General features: G+C 38.9%; 1 protein-coding gene across 1 annotated transcript in view; it reads right to left on the bottom strand.

Moving 5' to 3' along the window:
- Positions 1-2,198: 2,198 nt before the first annotated feature.
- The window catches only part of NELL1 (neural EGFL like 1), a 291,435-nt gene continuing 270,945 nt past the window's right edge, over positions 2,199-22,688 (bottom strand). Inside the window, exons 16-20 of the mRNA XM_086472058.1 lie at positions 20,490-20,630; positions 11,141-11,334; positions 5,483-5,659; positions 3,547-3,771; positions 2,199-2,249 (exon numbers count right to left, since the gene is read on the bottom strand). Coding sequence (XP_086328184.1) covers positions 2,199-2,249; positions 3,547-3,771; positions 5,483-5,659; positions 11,141-11,334; positions 20,490-20,630 — 788 coding nt within the window. The remainder of the gene's footprint in view (positions 2,250-3,546; positions 3,772-5,482; positions 5,660-11,140; positions 11,335-20,489; positions 20,631-22,688) is intronic.

The raw sequence follows: 22,688 nt of genomic DNA, 5'->3' as shown, positions 1-22,688 counted from the left end.
ACTGCTTCAAGGGAAATGGGAAAAGAATGATTTTCAGACCCTGCACTGTTGTTAGTCCCATCCACAGAGCTTCAGAAATTGGTGTGTAGGACAGACTGGAATATATGATTTTGTCCAAGTAAGTATAAATGAAGCATTCCTTACAACTCTGACGCTACATCTCGAGGCAAACACTCTTTCTCCTTTTAGCAACATCATGAGTTGAAGTCTGGAAAGGACAGTGATTGGTGTTTTAAAACTCTGCTAATAAAACTAAGAAAAAGCAATCTGTACATAGGAGTTTATTTAGATGCCCACAAGTTTTAAGTCATTCCCCTTTATATCTCAGCCCACTGGATATCTCATCCAACTGAATTACCATTGGGTTTTACAAGGTGATATACAAAATGAGCTGACATTATGATTTACAAACATCCTTTGAGTATCATATAAAACACAACTGTTTCCCTTATTATACAATCATCAGGGCAATGCAAATATAGTCAATATATTAGTGGCTGAAAATGATGGGGCATTTTAAGAAAATAAATTTAACTTTACCACACAAACCTGTTAGATAAAACAAATCCTGTTTAAAAAATGGGAATAAAGTTGTCTGAATGATTGCAAGTAATTTTCATATTGTTTTGCCGCTGTCCCCTTGTAAGAAACATAATAGTACTTCATTTAAAAGACGACTAGTTTTTTCACTGTATAGTCACACTTCATTCTTATTAATCAGTTTCACATTTTCTGCATGAAACTACGAAAAACTCACAAATGTAGACTTTCCAAACTGTAGCCACTATACTTATTTCTGCATTCTTTTCCATATACTCAGTGTGTTTAATTAAATAAACAAAAAGCAAAAAACACTACACAAATGAGCAGAACAAAACACAACAGCACGTTAAAAACGTGACATTTAAGCTGTAGATGCCATCATTGTAGAAATATATGCTTGTTCTAGCGCCACAAACTTTCTAGCCTCATGAAAAAAATAGACATTAGCTGAAAAGAATCTGAACTCTAACCTCAATATAGGGCTAAGAGTTTTAATTTGTATTTCTGTCTAAACTTAGGTACTAAACAACACTGCATGGCAAATTTAAAACTAAATATTTTTGAATGTCATAAAATATTAAAAGAATAAATCTGTTTCTGAGCTGTTAATCGGTAATGCAAGTTACCAAGTGTTAAGGTCTCCTGTCCCACATGCCTCTGGTACAGGTGCTTCTGCACTTTGTCATTATGGTAGCAGTAACTGAGAATGGCAGACATCATTATTACTGTAAATACAAAAAAAGGAAAAATTCTGAACTCATCAATGGTGTTACAATTGAAAGCAAATTCTAACCCAAGTCAATTTAAATTACATCATCTTAAAGGTCTCTCTGACTGTTCTATCACTGCACAATCCAGAGGGATTATACCCTTTTCCAGCACTTGCAGTTTCTGTTGCAAAACAGTACGGATAACGACCGGTGATTCTTTCCTGAATAAGTGGTTGAATTGTCAGAGGAACGCGTTTTCAGTTCCACTTCTCATTATAGGAGTCTTGCTGCTGCTCCACATGTTTGTAAAAGAAAGTGCTTTTTTGTTGCCATTACATTAAGTTCATGGCATTTAATTTTATAAACTTTTAAGACAGACTTATTTTGATTACCTCCATTCTGTCCAATCAAATATACCTTCGAATGCTTTAAAGTGTTGGACAGCTGTGAAATATAAGTACTATGCAATTTGACTGTACATACATACATATTTTCATAAATACATCTGACAGGGACCTTGGAACTAAGTATGTGATATCATGGGACAAATCACAACAGGCTGTCTTATTTGTAAAATCTAGATTCAAAGTAAGAAGAGCTGAATTCTATCATGTTGTCAATACACAAATTAAAACTAAAATACAGCATTAGTTTACCCATGAAATAATTTAAACATATTTGCAAATGTCTTGACAGGAGAAGTGTGTAATTTACAACACTGAAAACTTTTAACAACCATTGACTTATATGCGCTGTACTGTAAGTCACCCAGACAAGGCTAGCAAGGATGAGCATAGTGATCGGTCCCAAAGGCAACTCCCAAACATCTTCCTCATGCGGAGACTTTGGCAATTGTCTGTTGTGTAAAACGCCAACGCATACGACTTCATTTCAGGTGTTAACTTCATCAGATTTCCTCCCTCGGCACAGTCCAGTCCGACTACGTCAGTTATTGTTGAGACACTCTAAATCCACCGAGCAGCAGACATTCCCATTCTGCACAGACAAACAAGCAGGTGTCAATCACCTCTGCAGAGCAAGTCACAAAGAGCAAAGGGGTTCCTGGCACGCAGAGACAGATGCATCTCTGACACATCTACCGCGTACAAAAATCTGCCTAAGCCATCACCCCAGGGTGTCCTCATCGGTCCGAACTCTGGTGCCTTTCTGAGGAGGCCAACTTTGCCAGATAGCACTGAACTGGCCTGAGCTACACGTGAACTAGAAACCTGGATGTGAAAGACTCAGTGGTCCCCATAATAACAAACGGCACAGCAATGGCAACAGAGGTGATGGCGTTTTTCTCCCATGCAAGAAAGTTAATGGAGAGAGTTTGGATGAGATCCATGCAGGGAAGCTTTCTGTTTGTCTGAGATTAGCAGATAGTTCAGATTCTTGATTCATGGCAGATATGGGGGGCGTGGGGTGGGTAGGGCAGGGCATGGGACTCACCACCATACAACTTTGGAAGTTTAATTCACTGTTAACTGTCTTTCTGCAATATCCAATCATTTACAAAACTATCTTATGTAATAAAAAACTACAGCAACCACCAAAACCCCAAATGAGCAATTTTTTTTTTTCTTTTTTTTTTAAATCCAACACAAACCAACAGGAAAAACTCTGAAGAATGGCAGAAAAGCTACCTTCAGTAATTTAAAGCCCTGGAGCAACAGCTCAGTTTCCCACAGTGAACTGAACATTTTATCTAACCAAACCAACATTTTCATAACTCTGGTATCAGCGTAGTGGGGTCATCACTGCATGGTGCAAGGGAGACAGACCGCACTTCTGCATTAGAGCCAAGGGATTAAATACATCTTGATGAGATCAGGGAACAGAATCTGTGACATTCCTTCCCACTTCTGTTATGGGAGTGCCTTCATCTCTGAGCTTCAATGTGCTTCTACATGTGTATTTGCTGGTGAAACTTTTTTTTAGTGTTTTTGTCTCTGCTCACCAGCTCTGTAATACACATTTTCATGAACATCACACATTAGGCAATTATTGTATTAGCCTAGATTCACAATGAGAATGCCTGAAGGGCTCCTCAACAGAATGTCTGAAAGTTGCACTCGGATATCACACATCTGCGCTGAACACGTTCAACAAGCACAGAACTGTTTTGTTTCCACCCTGCAAAACACTAAAGGCATGGGTTTTCTGTAGGCCTCTGCCCTCGGGTTTCATTTACTTCCCCAAGATCTGAATGTGAGCTTCCAAGGGCAGAAGGTGACCCTGCTTTTATGCAGCAACATACGTGTCCATTACCGTTCCACCTTGCCCATCGTACCTTGCATTTGCAGGTTGTACAGGGAGATCCCACCATTGTCCATACAGCGCCGCTGAGTCTCTTGATTCCATAGCCATCTAGACAGGTTCTCCTGATGTCGTAGGTGATGTTGTCAGCCAGACAAGGGTCACTGACACAGTGGGGACAGCACTCTCCTTCCGAGATGGCTGTGTACTCGCAGTTTAGATTCGGGCAAAGAAGAGGCCAACAATCCACCTCTCCTTCCTGTAAAAATTGAAGGAAGGCTCATTGAATTTGTTGCCATTTATTACCTATCAAGTAACATTGCATCCTGTTGAATGGAAAAGTTTTATTTTGCCAAAAATTGAAATAAACTTAATGGATCAGCTCTCCGTTTGGTTGACCATATAAACGCAAGTTTGAATACTGAGCTGAAGTCTCCTAAATGTAGCAGACTGACATTTGGTTGTTTCTTAACTAAACACCACCACCGTCATCATCGTAGCAGGGGAACTTGAGCTCTTTGGGGTTTTTAAAGGCAGCGTTAAATACTGGGTTCCAATGTTTTCCATAAACTATAACTTTTGCGGTGATCACCTTGCAGACTCATGCACTCTGTCTATGCCTGGTCACATAAACATCTCTGCGGGACCACAGCAACTGTTTAAATAGAAAATTAACACTGCAGATAGATGTAGGTTAGTATGTTCAAGAAGCATTGAACACTGATCTAATTAGCAACAGCCAAAATTGATTATACTGTCAACTCCTAAAGGAATTGTTAGAGCAATACCAGTTGTGTTCCACTGAGTCATTTTATTTTATTATTTAGCTTTGTCAAAAAAGCAGTTTAGTAGACAGACACATGGAGAAGAGAGAATCATCAGGTCACTTGCGTAGAGTATTACTGTGTGCGTCTACACTTAACCTGCAAAGGGCTCCAACAATTTGCATTATGTTACTCTGAGAGCACTTCAGATGTTGATCATCACTGCACAGAACCTTGCATGTAGCACAGATTTAGGGCATCGCTGTCTTTTAGCTCTGTATGTTAACCCAATCGTAAAATTAGGCAAGGAACTGCCAGCCGCACACTCGGTATCCGTTCTAACACATGTCACATCTAATATTTGCCCCTGCTGCTGGCTGCAAATGTTTCTTGCTGTTCTTTTGTGAACATTAAAAAAAAAATAAAAATCTCAGGAGAATACAAAATACAATACTTACTGCAGTATATTACGGATAATTATCTTTTAACAGTAACTTAGCTTTGAATGTAATTTGTTTCCTGATGCTCAGACACCTCTTGATTAATATCATATAGAAAGACTATGTTATACAGACAGCTATAAATGGAAAACTGCTAATTTTAATGAAGTTCAGTGCTGCACTAATTAGTATATCTGTGCAAAACTTAGAGCTTTAGGGAAATAATCTACAGTGCCTAATGAGAAAATAAATGTTCTTTATTCTGCACGTACGTCTAGCAATTTCAGTTTTCTTTATCCTTTTTTCAGTTAATTTTTGCTAATTCACCACGTGGCACTGGCACTACATTTTCCCAGCATTTGCTGAACGAAAAAAAAGAATTGCATTGTCCATTTTGATAAGACAGGTACACCAGCGGACGTAATTAAACGCTGAAACGCCTCCAACCAAATCCACCGTATGTGAAAAAAAATTTTAAAAGTCATTTAAAGATCAGATGACCTTCTAAAAGTTCTCAAAAGCAGAGTAATGCTAAAGTTAATATAGTGTCAAGGTTTCCAAGCTCTTACTTTTGTTCATTAGACCTACTTATTCATCAGTAAGAGGAAAACTCATGGAGTAGCTTTCAGTTCTCTGATGCGCTTTATCATCATTCCCAGTCTGAAAAGCAGGTGAAGAAAGAGCCAAGAGCCTGCCTCCAGGTATGCTTTGCTAAAAATCATAATCCTTATTAGCCTTGCTCCCTACCAAAACACTTTACCCATACCAGGCAACGGCACTGCTGACAGCTGTAGGTCCAGTTGTCCCCACTGCGGTAGAGCCTGTGTCCAGTTTGGTCGAGGCACTGGCTGGTGACACGGGTGTCACACTCTGGGCAGCAGAAGAGATCAGCGCTGGGGTTCTTGCAGTCGCAGGCTGTCCTCCGGCAGAAAATCCTCCCGTCCTGCGAGGACACATTGCCCTGATGTCAACCACACACTGCCAGACAGCAACCCGGATGAGCTCACAGCATGCGGACATCAAATACCAGTATTGCCCCAATTTCTATCAGTGCATGGATTCAATACTGTCTGAGCCTGAGAACACCGTTTTCCTGTTTCCAGCTAATTGAATTTAAAAGAAATCAGGATCTCAGAAGAAATATAGTGAAGCTATTTCATATCTCATTGGTTACACCAACAAACTCTTCAAGCAGTTGCCACTCTAGCACATATAATTTTGACTGAACGTATCACTGTGAAGGAAGTAATTTTATTTTATTGTATTTATTTTTTCTTTTATTAAAGGAATAAATAAATCGAAGTTATGAAGGTGGTCCCTTTAACTTCACAAAAGACAATACAGCAAGATCATAGTAGCACTAATCATTCTCCACTCTGAATTCACCACTGGTTCTGTTCCACATCTGGACCTACAGTACACCAGCTTAAAGCTAAATGGACTTATCATCCATTAGAATTCAGTTCATGTATTAAAGAGGGCTTGTATTCCACAGGCTCTCCAAAATATGATTTTGCTAAATATTTGCTTACAGTATTGGATCACCCATTTTGTTAAAGACCATTAAACAGAACTGTTTGAGATAAACAGAAGAACTGTTTCTGCATGTAAAGAGGAAAGGAAATACTGTCTTTGCATCACAGAGAAACAAATTGATTCTAATTCTAGTTATGAAAATTGGATGGACTACCATGTTTGAAATGATACCCTTTACTGTAGGTGAGCCAACATACTGATATGCTGCATGTACTCTGGGAACTGAAATCACACTTAACAATGAGGAGATTACTGAAAAGTTTTGACACAAACTTTTTTGCATTCAATGCTAGTTATTGGATTAGTCCTTATTCAAGCAAAGCGTCCCTTGCAACCTATTTGAAAGCAGAGCTGCGAGAGGAACGAAGTTATATTTTGCTTTGGACCACAACTGTACAACTCCTAAAACAACCCCACTCCTTTCATTGCAGTTTTTCCGTATTCTCATCAGAACCTTCTTTTGAGTCTATAAACCTGTATCTGATGTAAGAAGGAAAGGAAGTTTTTCATTGCCACCAAATAAAGGGATACTTATCAAAGCAAGGGCACTTATTTCCTCTGATCCTTTTAAAAAGTTAGTACTAAAAAGAGTGAGAGGAGCCCAGGATGTCTTTTCCACAGGCAGTAACCACAGCACGTAGCATGGGTGGTTGTTTTGATGTAGGAATCTGTGTTTGGCTCTTGTTTTTAAGCAAAGCCAGTCTTGGCCACAATGCAATATGTACAAAATCAGCATCAGGGAATCACAATACCCATGTCAGTCAGTGTCACTGCTGCATTTCATCACAGTTTTGAATTGATTAGAATGTTTCTTTCTGTTGTAAGAATAATTAAAATGATTTCTTATGCCTAACAAAAGCAATGAAAAAAGCTGAAGAGAACACAGAATTATGGAAATGCAGAAAACATGCTAGGTTAACATGGATCTGAACTGCTTTTGCCAACCACAGGGAATAGGACAAGATTGCCCTACAGCCTTTATTCAGTTTCGTATCAAATTCAGGTAACTAAGGATTCTGTACCTGTGGCTAGTTTGCTGCTTTAGCTGTGGGAGAAAGAATAACCAAGCTTTATTTCTTTACTCAGCAGTTTGAGTAAATTGTACAGTATGGAAGACTGGCAGCGGCCCGTTTCCTTAGCCAGAGGTCCAGACAGGTCCAGAAGCAATGCTGGGAATAAATTCTCTCCACAAAAAAAAAAAAAAAAAAAAAAAAAGGAAAAAAAGAAAGAAGTCATGCTCCCCTTTCAGCAAGTTGTGAAAGAAGAGAGCTGAAAGCCTTCCCTGACGGAGAGTTATGACTAAATAATTCCTGGAGGTGGGAAAGCACAACCTTCTTCCACCCCTTGCTGAGGGCAGACATCAAGCAGCAGCTCAGCACAAAAGCCCTGCCAGGCTGACGTGGGGTTGTGCCAGGCATCGAGGCAACCCAACGCCCTCGCAATGGCGGTCTCTCTCCTCTCCACAATGGAGTGCTGATTAATAATGGCTAACAATAACCTGTCTCCTTAGTTCCGATTCAGTTTCCAAGCTCTCAAGATTAGTTTTCAAATTCCCCTTTCAGCTGGTGACAGTGCCAGTAGTTCTGTGCTTCTCTGAGCTCCTGTGCTGTTACCTCTGGGGAGCAGCTAACCTTTTGCGTTGCCTTTACTCTCAGTATTTCAGAACACTGACAAAGCCTGATGATTTTGCCAGAGACCTTTCGGTAATCATAATCCACTGCTACTCTCTTTATTCTTTAAGCATCTATGTTTTATCTACAACCTCATTAGTTCCATGCCTTTCAAAACACATTTTTATCCCTATACTGCAGTGACACAAAGCCTCTCAAGCTACATCGTCTCACCTGCATCTTTGCAGCTCTATAGTAGCATTGAGAAATATATAGAAAATTCAGAAATATATAGAAAGTAACTTATTTTCTTTTGGTGGGTAACAACATATAGCATCTTATTAGTACCTCTCCCTCCCCACCTTCCTCACTGAATCAGTTCTACATGCTCCGTCAGTGGTATGAACACAAAATTGTTCCTACCAAAGGAAACACTGATACACAAGGGAATCGTTGTAAAGGGTGATTCAAGTTTCCACAGAGCCCCAAAGCCAATTTGGACAGAAATCAGACCCTGCAGAAACCAAACCACCAAACTGTTCTCACCCTCAGGAACACACTTCATCTTGGCACATCCCCCTGTTCCCAGCACTGTGCTTATCCCCCCGCTTTTTTCATACAGGGAATGGAGGGCTGTCTTAATTGGGGGACAGACTCGAAAGCCCACATATAGCCAGACCGTACAGCCAGGCTTAGTTTTTTCATGGGAGAGCAACAGCTCCCCACTCCAAATTTCTACCAGTCTTAAATTTGATTGTGTATTAAATCCACAAGAGTTCAGGAAGATGCCTGTAGCAGACACATCAAATGTACTTAAGGTACTACATTAATTTATAGTTTTGGGAATTCATGTTTTTGTAAACTGTATGTTCATTCAGATGAATGAGGATGGTTTGAAGAGGCTGGGTCTGATGAAACACTGAAATAATTCCCTGTGCTTCAATAATGACACTTTGCCTCATTATTTAACTGAAGTATCATAATTTCTCACATTCCATAGCATCCTACTCCACAAAGTATCCTACTCCACAAACAACCTTGCTTAATGAACTTCAGAGTTAAGCACGGTATTTAATTTCCTTTGTACCAGATTTTAAATTAAAGTATTTTCAAGATGGGATCTACGTGTTTCGGCCAATGCACAAAATATACCCACCTAACCTTTCCTAAAATAACCATAAGAAAAGCAAAACGAAAAGAAAACACATTCTTTTAAATCTGGAATGCTGATTTGTCTCCTAGATAAAACGAGTAGGATCACTTCAAAGTCTGAGCAAGAAGCATAAGGAATGATTTAGTTACGCTCTGCCTTTTTCCTCACTGAACACTGAGCAGGCTGCAATAAGGTCAAGCAGGGCCAGCTCTCTGTGCAGCTGCATGAAAAGAGAGTCCTGCAGCAAGTTTGCGAAGTAGTCTGCTGTATTGGAAGCTATCACAATTTATAAAAATATGTTTCAGTAACGTATTTTGATAAACACTGAGTGGAAACTTTACAGCCTGCCTGGGATATGACAGAGGAGGAGCTCTCCCTGTTTTCCCTGTTCTATAGATAAGAATTTAGGTCTTGAAACAGGCAGCTACTGGAATGAAATTAAATGCAAATGTTAATTCACAGAGGAAAACACTGGAAAGTGAGGAAGACATAAAGGAAGAGTCATAGCAACAAACAGTGCCAGGCTTAGTTTAAAATATCTATGTACTAGTTAATCATTTTGTATATTTTCAAATACTAATAAGAACATTCAACATAAGAAATAAGTGCAATGAGAAATGGCAAATAAAACAAATTACAAACAATCTAAAACGGGAATACTAATAGTTATAATTCTGCAAAGGCAGACCAGATGTCTTCACATATATTAAACTGTTCATTCTATTGACTGGAAATCCTTTCATAAGCCAGCCAGTTCCCCCAGATTACAATAAAAGCTTGATATATATTCAGTGGAGTTGTACACTTCAGCTTCTGAAGGGAGGAGTTTTTGGGAGCTTGAGGGTACTTGAAGTAAAAAATATAGCAACTAACAAGAACATATTCCCTTCTGAGCACAAAACAGCAGTGTACTTTGTGGGTTCTACTCACTCTAAAGTCTTAATTTTCCCTGCTGCTGCACTGTTGCAATACAGAAATGATGAGGCTTTCAGCTTCTTGCAACTCCAAAGCAACTCTTCCCCCCCTGTCCCCCTCAAACCCTCTAATGCTTCTCTGGCTTATAAGCATTGAGACATGGGGGTTGACAGGCCAGTTCTCATGCTGTGTGTTCAGCTTTTCACAGTGGCCAAAATCTCATTTTACTTACACTTATGCAAGGGCCCATAGTGCTCTGCTGTGTCTAAGGACAGCCTTACCAGTGCTATGAATGCATCAGGTTGAAGTGGCCATAAAAGACTAACCAATTATCAGATCAGTGTGTTTCTAAAATTCTAATTTCAATGTCAGCATTTCTCTTTTAACTAGTGAAAATGAAGAAAGCAGAGTCTAATGTTCTTTTAACTTGGTTACCATACTCAGAAAAGAAATGATAATTTCCAGGGGGAAAAAAAAAAAACAACAAAAAAACCCAAAAAACAAAAAACCCAAAACAAGAACCAAAAAACCTGATCTAAGTGTTAACTCTAAGGTAGATCTACTTATACCTACACCTGGTTTCTCCAAAGGTGCAGGGAAGGCTGCACTGCTCAAATGGGAGAGCTGCCAACACAGCCAGGCTGGGATGAGGAGGAGAAAGGTGGCCTTCACTATTCTTCACTGGAGGAAATTAAGCGCCTGCTGCTAAGTCCTCTAACCTCTGACTCATGCTCACGCCTTCCTTCTCACCCATGTATTCCAAGTAAAGGGAAACACCACCACCAGCAAGATGGCTGACCACAGGACTTGTCCTAAGAGACGCATATTCATGAGAAAGACAAATTGAAAGCAGTTTTCAACATTTCCAGGAAGCGTGCTAATGGCCTGCACATTGTGCTCAAGGGTAATGCAAGACTCTCCTCAAGGCATCTCCCAGTGGCTCTGGCCCACAGGGTGACAGGGCAGAAGCTCAGCAGGGTTAGCCATTATCGACCTGTGTCTGTGGTTGGGCAAAATAAAAACAAAGACGACTTCCCAAAAGAATTTCCCCATCACAGCTTCAGCACCCACAGCAGAGCTTACCTTTTGGCTCAGCACCTTGGCCTTAGGCTAGTATTTTAGCCAACACCAGCGGCAGTGCAAAATTGGGTTTCTGACATGAGCCCAGAGAATTAAAGGACTCCTGAAACCCAGACCAGCTGGATCTCACCTTGCAGGAACAAACGGAGCATCTGTCCTCCCTCAGGGTCCACACCTGCCCGTTCCGCTTGAAGCCACCTTCATGGGGACAGTCTCCAGTGCAAGATGGTCCGGATGGACAAAGGCAATCAAAGCCTCCTGCCAGGTTCACGCAGGCTGAATCGTTCCAACAGGTGTGGGTCTTTAAGGCACACTCATCGATATCTGCAAAACAGCAGGTTTATAACACTTTGGACATGTTTTTTCACAGGGCAAATTTAATGTCTCTATTAAGTAATTATTATTCATCTGCCTTGCTGGGTGGAAGAGGAGGCCTCCTTTCTGGTATCTTCTATATTTACTTGCTAGACATTAAACACTGAATTTTTTATGTTATTCTTCAGTGTTTGTTTTGATTCCACCAAGAATTCTGAAACTACCTCCAGCGGGCTTAATTGTAAATGCTGAGAGTGACATACCTAGTGGAACTGTGTCGGTGATGAACTTGAACCTTCAGACAAGGGCATATAGTGACTTCCCAGTGACTGGGAACTAGTGAACAATCAGAGTGACTTTCTGTTAATTACACCACCCTCTGGTTCTGGATTTTATACCAAAAGAGAAGTGAACTATTATTCATAAGTTCCTAGCATGATCAACAATTCCCATACTAAAAGAAATCAATTTTCCCATTGCTGGAAGGTGTAAGTGAATTAAAAAAAAAGAAAAAGAAAAAGAAAAAAAGAAAAGAAAATAAAGAAATCAGAGGCACCTTATACAGGGAAAAAAGTCTTAGAACAAAGCTATGCAGGAAAAGTATGATTTAGCAATGACACAAAGAAATAAGTAACAAAAGTAAATCATTATACACTAGAGAAAAGTGAATTACAGTATCTCATTAAAATTGCTTTTGGAGGGTAAAATATAATTACGCAAAATGAATTTATCTAGGGAATTAATGCAGCATTCTTTTTCTTGCAGCAAAAGCCATGAGATTTTTAATCATGTTGTTAAAAACAGGTATTTCTTTCAGAAAAGAACTTTGGACTGTTCTTAAACAATATATTGACAGACTGTCCAGATAAAATAACAGTAAACTGGCGAGTCTCTTTTGTTCCAACATGAACAATGAAAACCGTAAGCAACAGTGGGAGGAAGGTTGGACAAGAAAATCCTTTAGAAGTATGTGATGGTTTCTGTCATGAAAATTCCAGAATGCTATTGTATGAATTCAGAAATTACAAGGAACAACACTTACATTTACATTTAAAATTACTTTATTGCTAGCATGAAATTTATAACTGTTTAATAGTTCCCAAGAGTACTTTTAATTCCTCTCTAAAACAACATATTTAAAAATTCAATAGAATTTACCAAAACCTCCCTCAATTACCTAAAGTTTAATTTAGGTGGGATGCCATGGCCAGTTGCCTCATTTTTTGGACAAGTGTCATGGGTTCAAGAGTCATCTCCTCAGAAAGCCAGATCTTAAAAAGATGTTAACGATTCTCTCAATCTGCTGAAGGAATCTATAAAAATCAAATCACTAAATTCCCTCTGACCTGGTTAGTAAAATTCTTGATTTCAGTTTATAAATAGTCCAGAAACAAGTGGAAACAGAATCACAGAACATTAGGGGTTGGAAGGGACCACTTAAAGCAGGTCACACAGGAAGGTGTCCAGGCAGGTTTTGAATGTCTCCAGAGAAGGAGACTCCACAACCTGTTCCACTGCTCTGTCACCCCCACAGGGAAAAAGTTTTTCCTTACGTTAATATGGACCCTCCTATGCAATTTGGGTTTGACCAAATGTAAAATCAACCTGCACAACCGAGTCAGGGGCCTGGGCTGCCAGAAAACGGCAGTTCTTCTCTCTCCCTGTAGACCCAAAGAGAAGCTGGAGGCAATTGCACTACAGAAGGGCTTCGCTCCTGGGCTAACCTGTGGGACAGTCCATTGTCAGAGATGTTCCCAGCAGCCTGACAGCATGATTCAACTGCTCATTGCTCAGACTTTTCTAAAAATGGTGTCATTTGCTGCCCTGACAGTCTTAATTGCCCAAAAAGAATGATTGCTCTAATGCATAGCTTAGCACTAACTGAGTACTTGAAAGGCCCACTATCAGTGGTGTAAAGGCACTATACTAAGAGAAATTAAAACTTGTAGCTCATTGTTTAACAAGTGCCAGAGTATCACAGGAGGTAAAAACCACGAAGAATGACACAAAGGGCTATGAATGAACTGGTATGAAACGAAGTATACTACTATAAGACTTAAAACATTCTTTAAAATATCCCATTTCCCTTTCAATAGACTTTGACTTGTATTTTATGTTGAAGACAAAGGTATAAATGAAGCATTCGCTTTGTCTTTGGTGATTTCACCAAGCATCGTCAATACTCTCTTCCCCACCATATTAAGGGCTCCTTGAGTAGCATACACACAGGACGTAGCAGGATCACAGTGCAGATTAGAAGGGTAGCTTTCACAGTTCAAAACTAAAAGGATTTCACAGATGAATATAAAGCCATACTGCCTACAGAGTTCCATGTAATTGCTTTACTTATGACACAGAAATCTAATTCTGTTTCCATGTAATTTAACAGATTTATGGAAAGCCAGATGTTAGCAATTATAGAAACTAACATTATTCATATTCTCAGTAGTACGGACCCGTTCACACTGCACAAAGCCAACTCAATCTGTTACACACATCCAAAACGGAAGAACGCTCTATTTACATACTGCTACTGCTCTTCCCTGTTCAGCACACACAAAAAGGATGCCCCTATTAAGAGTGGCCCAAACTAGTAAATGGGACATTCTTGACAAAGAAGCCAATCAAGTGAAGCTGAGTAATATAACGTGAACATAAATTCCTAATTGCTACTCAGTTTGCTCTTTTTTTTTTTTCTTTATTCAAATGATGGTTTCTTATTATTTTATGGCATTGATTATTTAAAATTTTTACTCATTAATCAAATACAAAAGGCTTGGACACAGCACTCATTTCCAGCTGAACTTTTAATAGAACTAATTTTCTGAGAACATCCCTTTGGCAGTTTTTTCTTGTCACTGACTGCATTTCTAAAAGTCAGAAGAAACAGCCAATGTTCCCAGTAACTTGAGGAAAAAGAAGTTATAAGCATAACATGTTTTTGTCCCTTTCACTCTTTCAGCCTCAAATCAGATTGGGGGGGTGGGGAACAAAAAAACCCAGACCAATATTGCTCCCATATTGTTAGCTCAAGAAAGTATTTTGAGTTTAATGGAGATCAAATGAACTTGCTAATGTTGACATGAGATCAGTATGTAAATAGCTATGCAAAACATGGAAGAAAATACTCATACATAATGTGAAATTTCTCTTAACAACTGGAATTAATGTGTCTAATCTAGTGTTGAAAAGTTAGCCTAGTTTAAAATTCTGAACATGTCCAAAACAATCTTCTATCAAATATGAAAATCTATATTTTGCATATAGATTATTTTTATATTATACAAATCCTTGCTCAGCTCAAATTCCCACACTCCCATCAGGTTTCACTTGCTTTTCCACAACTGCTCTCAGAAGATGCGGGCCCAAAACTGGAATGTTTAGCGATGGGCAAAACCGTACACAAATCTTATCTCCCATTATAACAACACTAGGTAGGAAAAAGATGAAATGTTCATTTACAGATCAAGCAACTTTGAAGAACAGTGGACAAGTACATATACAAAATAGCAAGGAGAGTCCATAGCCTTTCCCTATATATGACACAAGAACAAGACATCTGTCTTGGCTGTTGAGGGGATTAGTTCTTTCACGTGTCCTGTCAACCTGTGAAAACAAACCCATTTTCACACCTGGAACAGGACTTTACAGACTTATTCGTTATATTGAGGTAATCTCTGTCAGACTACTAATTAAGCCAAGTAAAAGTGGCAGAGCTTTGCTCCCCACCTCCACACGGTTCCTTTTCAAGGAAAAGTAAGGACAGAGTAGAAGGGACCATAATCAGAGACTTCCTGGTAAAGCTGGCCTGATGCTATTTGCTATCAGCAACGTACAGCCAACAGCAACGTGATTGCTGCTGAGACACGCCACCTCCAACATTGCACAGGACTATCATAAAGGTTAGCAAACACTCCTAATCTGTGCTGCTTTAAACAAATGTACAGCAACAAGTACCTGATCATACGTATTTTAGCTGCAATGCAACTAGTCACATTTGTGGCTGGGAAAAGAAAGAAAACAAACTACCCAAGATGTGCTCATTTCCCAATATACTCTCAAAGTGCATAAAGATAGCTTGGTAACGTGGACAGACAAGAAATCAGAATCAAAATGGAGCAGAATGATCTCCTGAGATGCCATTTCCTTTTCCATCCTTTTTGGCTGTAACAAGAAGTAATTTGCCTCAGATATGAGAGGTCCCATGGCCACTGTATTTGAATGGGGTAGAAGACAAGCATGACTGTACATATCAACACAAGTTCATTAACTTGGTTTCACTGAAATTTTAAACCAATCCCTAGCTACTTCTTTTCTTAGATTTCAAGGCTATTCGGGTTTCAATGGTATGACTTTTCTATAGCACTTTAATAAATGTGTGCAAGCAAGTCATGCACCGTGGTGCTCTGTAATATCATGATAAGCTGTTGCAGAAGAAAGAATCCTACTAATGTGCTAATTTTAACTGTTATGGTACATTAAACCATTACAGTATAATGTTAACGTGAAAAATGTATGCTGGGCTCCCAAACCAATGTATGTACAAGTTAACTAACCACTGTTTTGACATATCATTTTTCACAGGCAACTTGACACTTAATGTATTTGCCTTCTTTCTAAATTAGACGCAGTGATTTGGACTCATCTTTGAAAAAACAAAATATCACTAAACAGATTCATTTTTAGTCAGAAAATATTTTACGATAGTACTTTTATTCTACAGAGACAGAATGGTCCATTAAAGAATAGTGCATAGTAAATTACATTCTGAATACAGGATTTACCAATGCTGTCTAGAAAGACAGAAATGACCAAACACAATTACCTTGAAGACGTGTAATGCAACTTTCTCTCAGAATACAAGAATCAAAATTTACTAAATGGAAAGTAAGCAAGATAATTTTTACTTTGCAAGATAGAATCCACAGGCACAGACTGTGATATTATGGGCTTTAAGAAATTCTATGAGCAGAAGAAAGTCATAAAACAGCGGGTTCCAGAGTTGGCCCTGGTTGCTCTGTACCATACACAAACCTGTCTATGTGCCATTCTCTAACAATAGATAGAAAAGCAATTCCCAGGCATATAGGATGATTTTCAAAGGATGGGTCTAGCTGTTTAACACAGAAAGGGGGCAAAATAACCAAAGAACCATCCTCCTTTTCTCTTACTTTCTAATCTAGGTAACAGACAACATGCAGCATATTATGGAGTCTATGAAAGTTTCAGGAACTGATTTAAAACCCATTCAGACTTGACCCTCAAGCACTGCTGCACTCAACTTTTGTGGGAGACTAACACACATGGAGTTTTCTCTCACAACTTGCTGGGTCCTACCTTTTCCAGCTTTCTTTTCCCCACAACAGCTACTCTAACCCTGCAGTGAGGTCTAGCTACACAGCCTTTTAGGATGAAACACATGGTGAATCCTGAGGTTTTTTGGAGGCAGGAGAATCTGCGCTAAACTCCCCTACAAAATTTGCACAGATACTTAAAGAAAAGAAAAAAATAACCAACAACTGACAGGGACTGCTGCCTTGGTTGTTTTTCCTTCTGTACTTGCAAGTACAACATAGAGACTCAGAAACACGAAACATCATGAAAAAATGGTATCAGGAATTCTGTACTCCAGGATCTGAACAGCTCTCTACAGACTAGAAACACGTCACTTAAATAGAGATGGAGGTTAAAAAGTATAATTTAATTTGCTTTTATTTTTTTGCTGTAGATAGCAGTGAGCTTCGTGGGACATTATTAACTTCCCAGAATGCAGCATTTCTTTGACAGTTTTCCCCTTCTTTTGGTTCTGATAATCCTAAAGGTTATCACTGAAAATTCAATGGTGAGGTCTATTCAATGATTACCTTACAAGGCAGCAGTATTTGGCAAAAGGTGCACAGTGCCGAGAAAAACAATGTATGCCAGTTGCTTCAATATGGTATCAGTAGACAGTAGTTAATAGCGGGGTTTGTATCATATGACAAGTCATAGCTCTCTGTAAAGTATTTTTGTTCATTTTCCTTAAAGCACAGCAAAGCTCCTACTAAAAAAGAAAAAATCCCAACAACCCAGCAACTACAGCCTACATGTTAATTGCCAAGCAAACTTTGGTAGCAGCTTAGTATAGCAATTGTCTTTTGTCTGCAAGCAGTATTCTTTACAACATATTGTGGAAGGCCAGTGCCTCATAAAAATGCTACTGCTGGAAATTAAATTACATTCGTTTAATTTGAGCCCACTCACCATCACCTTATGAAGCTAACATCTTTTTTAAAAGCATGGCCATGGAAATATATTCCCTTTTCTGTGCCTTCAGTTGGTATTTTGAGCAATACAAGAATTTTCCCAAGCTTGAAGTGGCCTGGCTAAGTCATACATCCTTACTACCCAAACTCTGGTGCAATATTATGACCCCCCCGCCACATCTGTTGATTTACACATTTGTCCCTTGCCAGGTGACAAACTCCACTGTTTTCTCCTAGTCAATGAGAATCAAGCTTTTAGAACATTAACGTATCACAACACTTCCCAAATAGATGACGTTTCTTTTAATGCTTCTGCAAGCACTGCAGAGACGCTGCAAGCAATGACTCGGCCCCGAGACCACCTACATCTAAAGGGGGGGAAAGGGAGTTAAGCAAGAGATACACAAACACACATCCAGCTAAAGCAACCGGCTGCTTGGGCTTCAGGCCATCTGTCAGAGCTGAGTGCTCCCTCCCACTGCCTTACGATTTTCATACGTTATATTATTATTTTGAGGAGAAGGGTTTAATCTCTTTTTACTTATGTTCTTAGCCTATTTATTTTCTCCAAGTTTTGTCCTTCAGGGATGAAGAAGAAACATTTCAAAGCATACTGAAGAGCAATGGCCCAAATCCACCTCAGGTACACTCTAGGATTTCAGTATAGAGTCTGTAAAATATGCCAGGACAAAATGCTGTTGCTAAGCAGATGAACCCTCTTTTATCTGAAATAGAGTGAATGACTCTGGCCCTGACTCTAAATACTCCACCACGCAAACAAGCTCTGTAACACAATGAAAGTCAGTGTTCAAGAAACCGGGTTTTAGCTTGAATGTGTCATGTTATCTATCTGTCGTTTTAACCAATTCTTAGTTGCACTTTAAAATAAACATCATCATTTGAAATTTCTTTGTCAATATGGGTTAGCAGAATCTTTTAATTATTTTTTAATTGGTTAACCAGTACAATGAAATAAAATAAACTGGTTTATTCTCTTCCTCGCTGGTACCCTGCAGCAGATGGTTTACAAAAGCTATTTAGTTAAAATAAGCCCGCTAATTTCACATTCTGTTTACAACTTGCATATGGCAAGATGAGCACCTCACCTTACGAACTTCCAGCATGCTGCGCAGGTCAACAGGAGGGCAGTTTGTTTTCACAAAAACTCATCCCTTCAATCTCCGCAGAATACAGAACGTTTTGGGCTCTTTTTCGCTGGGAGGTAGCCAAGTGCCCTTCCCTTCAACAGCGATGCAATGCAAGCAATTTCGACCTTTTTGGCAACTAAGCCCAGCTATGGGCCATGCAAAACCACAGCCATGTCTGTGCGGCTGTCTTCTCCTGAGGTCACCCTGAGACTTACATCTCCTTTGTCCCAATCCAGGCTGACACGGGATGGGGTTCCCCATGGAAGCAGTAGAGGCAGGCATCAGCAATGATGCCAACGCCTCTTCAGCCCCAGTTGCCTCAGAGCTTTTTGAAGGTTATGTTGCTTTGACTTCTCATAAAGTAAGTATTTTCAACATTGCCCTATCCACAACTCCTTTTACAGTAATTAAATAAACCAGAGGAGAACCCTTAACATTTGAGAATCTGTTTAGAAACGTATGACTTTCACGTGGTATTTATCTATTAAGTCACAAAACACTGTAAAGTTTGCCATTTTTTTTACACATACATCCCAATGAAGTTCACTGCTGTGATTTTTATTGAGCTCCTGGCCAGCTTAGTAAAAAGCTAATATACCTGGACAATCCACAAAATATTGGTTTTGAAAATGATTATTGTTCCTCTGTATTTTTAAATCACAATGCTATCTTGTCCCAAGGGTTTCTAATAGTAAAAATCTGTAAAAGATGGGAATGTTTGTTACAAGTAATTTTATGTATTTTTATTACAAATGTTTATTTTATCTTTTAATTGTACACTTCGACTCTTAGAAAGAGCCCTTTGCACTTATGGACATGATAAGGGAAATCTACAGTGATTAAAAAAAAGTCTTTCACAGAAGCAGCAGAAAAGCTTTCATAGACAATTCACAGAACTGAGTAAAGATGAAGCAACTGAAATTCCAAAGAAAGGACATAGAACTATGAGAAGTTGATCCGTATCTCTAGAGAAGTTAAAATGGGATCCTTTCTAAACAGTTTTAAACTAATCTGATAAAATATCATACAGAAATTATGTATAAGGCTTCTGAGAGTAAGTACGAAGGTGGGAAAAATTGTAAGGCACTTTCACTATCCTTTTATTATCACTTACTTGCTGTAGTGGCACACAAGGTCTCATGGCCAGCCAAGGGCACCTGGATTGCAAGAATCAGCACTAACTCCTCATGGAGCTTCACCCTTTTTCCTCCCATAGAAAAAACTGACAAATTCCTCTGTACCCTTTAAAAATTTCTCAACATTCCAGTTTAGGGCCTTATTCTGCAAATATGGTGCATAAAGAGCTTGATGCTATTTGCATAATTCTAAAAATAAAATGATGAAGATGCCAAACAATGCAAAACAAACAAATCAAAGCAACACAGACATACCCCAAATGTGTTCTCACACCGCTCTGCTGAAATTTGAAAATTGAAACCCAACTCTTCCCCTTTTGTGGCCTATTATGCTCCCCAGAAAGCCTACTTCCACTTCAGGTTTTACAGCAACTTATTATGATAAATGGCAAAGCACAGTAAGTCACACTTCGGATCTCTGGCTGCCTCCCTCCTCTAATAACCATTCAAAAATGCGATGCGACTCGAACTAGCACCCACGCTGCGTGGCTGGGGATGCTGACAAACAGAGACACGCTCGCTTGCATTCTCATTTTAGCCTCAAACACAGCAACTGCTCAGGACAGTGTCTCAACAGTCACTCTAACACCATGCAGAAGGAGAAAAAAAAAAGCACTATGCTGATCATTGCTTACCAACACAGGACTCCCCGGAAAGAGAATAGCTTCCATTGTCATGGAAACCGCTTCTGCACTCACAGTGGTACCACCCTGGGAGGTTAACACAGCGTGAATGGTTGTGACACTCAATGATCCCCTCTGCACACTCATCAATATCTGCCTCAGAGAAAAACACAAGCCAGCCAGGAAATTAATTTCCTTTGACACCAATGCTTTAGGTTCGTTTTTCTTGTTGGTTTTTGTTTTGTTTTGTTTTGGGGTGGGGGGGTGGTGGTGGTGGTGGTGTTTGGGTTTGGGGTTTTTTCTGGGTCTGTTTTTTTTTTTTTTAATATCTTCCTTTAATAGAAGGACCAAGGTTTATTATGGTTCCAAACAACAGGCACTTAAACATGACTCACATGACCACAATTAAAAAGAACAATAATACATCATGGAATTTGATACATACAACACGTTCATTTGCACCATGATTTGTTTAAAATGCAAAGCAAACATGCAGATTTTTTTTTTTTTGTTCTTTCTTTGCTTTTAACTCAGAAGTTATATTTCTCTGTGCATACAAAGCGTTGCAGAGCAGGTTCTCCACTGAAAAGGCAGTTTCAGAAACATTCCTGTCTTTACAAACTGTGTGTCCCAGGACACCTTAGAAAGAAAGAGCATTTTCTTCAGGATTTGTGTTTCTAGTGTTCAGCTGTGGTATTTGCAGCTATCTGGCACCTAAGGTGCTCAGAGCACTTTGCAAACAATAGTTATTTTCTTTTGTTTATATGATCAAAATAAACACCGAGTGCATGTATAACAGAGTGTGACAAACAGAAAAAGCAGTCCATGTTTCAGCTGCAATAAAACATTTAGCGGCAAAAGAGAGAGGCAAATGTCAGCAAGTCTGTAGCAATGGAAAGATACAGCAAGATGAAAACCCTGCTGGTTTTATAATGGAGTTTTTAAAATGTGCTGGTTTTATAAAGGAGTTTTTAAAATTTCTGTAACATGGTTAATAGAGACCTCATAATTGCTAGTAACCCTGGTTAATCACGGCTAGCACCTGGCTGCTTCTCCCCTTTGAGCATTTTTCAGCACATTTTGTAGGGCTGTAATTAAAATTAGCAAATTAATTATATGTTAACCTTGCGGTAATTTAAGAAGCTATTATATTTTCATTCCTCTATTTAGCTCAAGTTTTTTTTTCCCTTTTTTTTTTTTTTAAATTTTCAACAGTTTTCAGATGGGTACCTTATCAATTAAAATGAATCTCAAATTATTAGCTATTTTCACCCATTAAGACTTTTTTTCTTGGTAATCAGCACATTTTAAACATGCATAAAATTGTGTACACCAAACACACAAATCTGGGAAAAAAATAAGTTCTGAAACCCCATTTTGGTTCTGCAAGTGTCCAAGCACAAACGTCTCATGATCCTGATGTGAGACTGAGTTAAGGTTATTAAGCAACCACAGAGTGTAGCTTTAATCTCAATTTACAAAATATATACACCAATATGGTTTCATGGACTGCAGTGGAGTTATGTTGATGTACGTTGAAATTGATTTGAATTAAGTATTCTTCAATAGAATTCCATTTTCTTACATCTTACAAGCAATACCACAGAAAAGCTCAATTTTTCTTCATTTAAGTAACAATATTTATTCTTGTTGAAATGTGTTTGAGAAACCTAAGCAAATGCCTTTTTCCAGTTTCGCGTTCACCCTCACTCAAGAATGAAGCAAGTTATCTACACAGGAGGGTTATAACCACTATTTATTTCTAGCTTTATTCAGCCTCCATCTAACAATAAAGTTGATTTTTTTATGCTTTAAAATCTGTCACTGCTGCCACCTTTTCTGACTTTTTATTTTGCAGAAGCTAATTTTAGTGTTAAAACACTGCACAAATCTAGCTGTCCATCAACAATGAGTGCTGCTTGCAAACTCAGACACTTTCAATTCATTACAGCAAATGGAATTTATAACCATGATCTTTTCACATGTCATGGCTGATGGAACAAGTTTAATCCTATTTGGAAAGGGAATGACTTTGCTATTGCAGGTCAACTGCAAATGAATCCTTCCTGCTTTCTTCTCTTTCCCACTGTTGAATCAGAGAATGTTCCTGTTTAAAGATTGCTTCCTTGGGTCAGCCCTGTACTGGACCTCTCTCCATTCAATTTTACATTTTTAATTTACAAAATCAATAGAGTTTTCATAAGGTTCATT

This window comes from Leptosomus discolor, chromosome 12 (genome assembly GCF_034619465.1).
Source record: "Leptosomus discolor isolate bLepDis1 chromosome 12, bLepDis1.hap2, whole genome shotgun sequence".
In the NCBI taxonomy this organism is placed as follows: Eukaryota; Metazoa; Chordata; class Aves; order Leptosomiformes; family Leptosomidae; genus Leptosomus; species Leptosomus discolor.
This window is presented reverse-complemented; position numbering and strand designations above follow the sequence as displayed.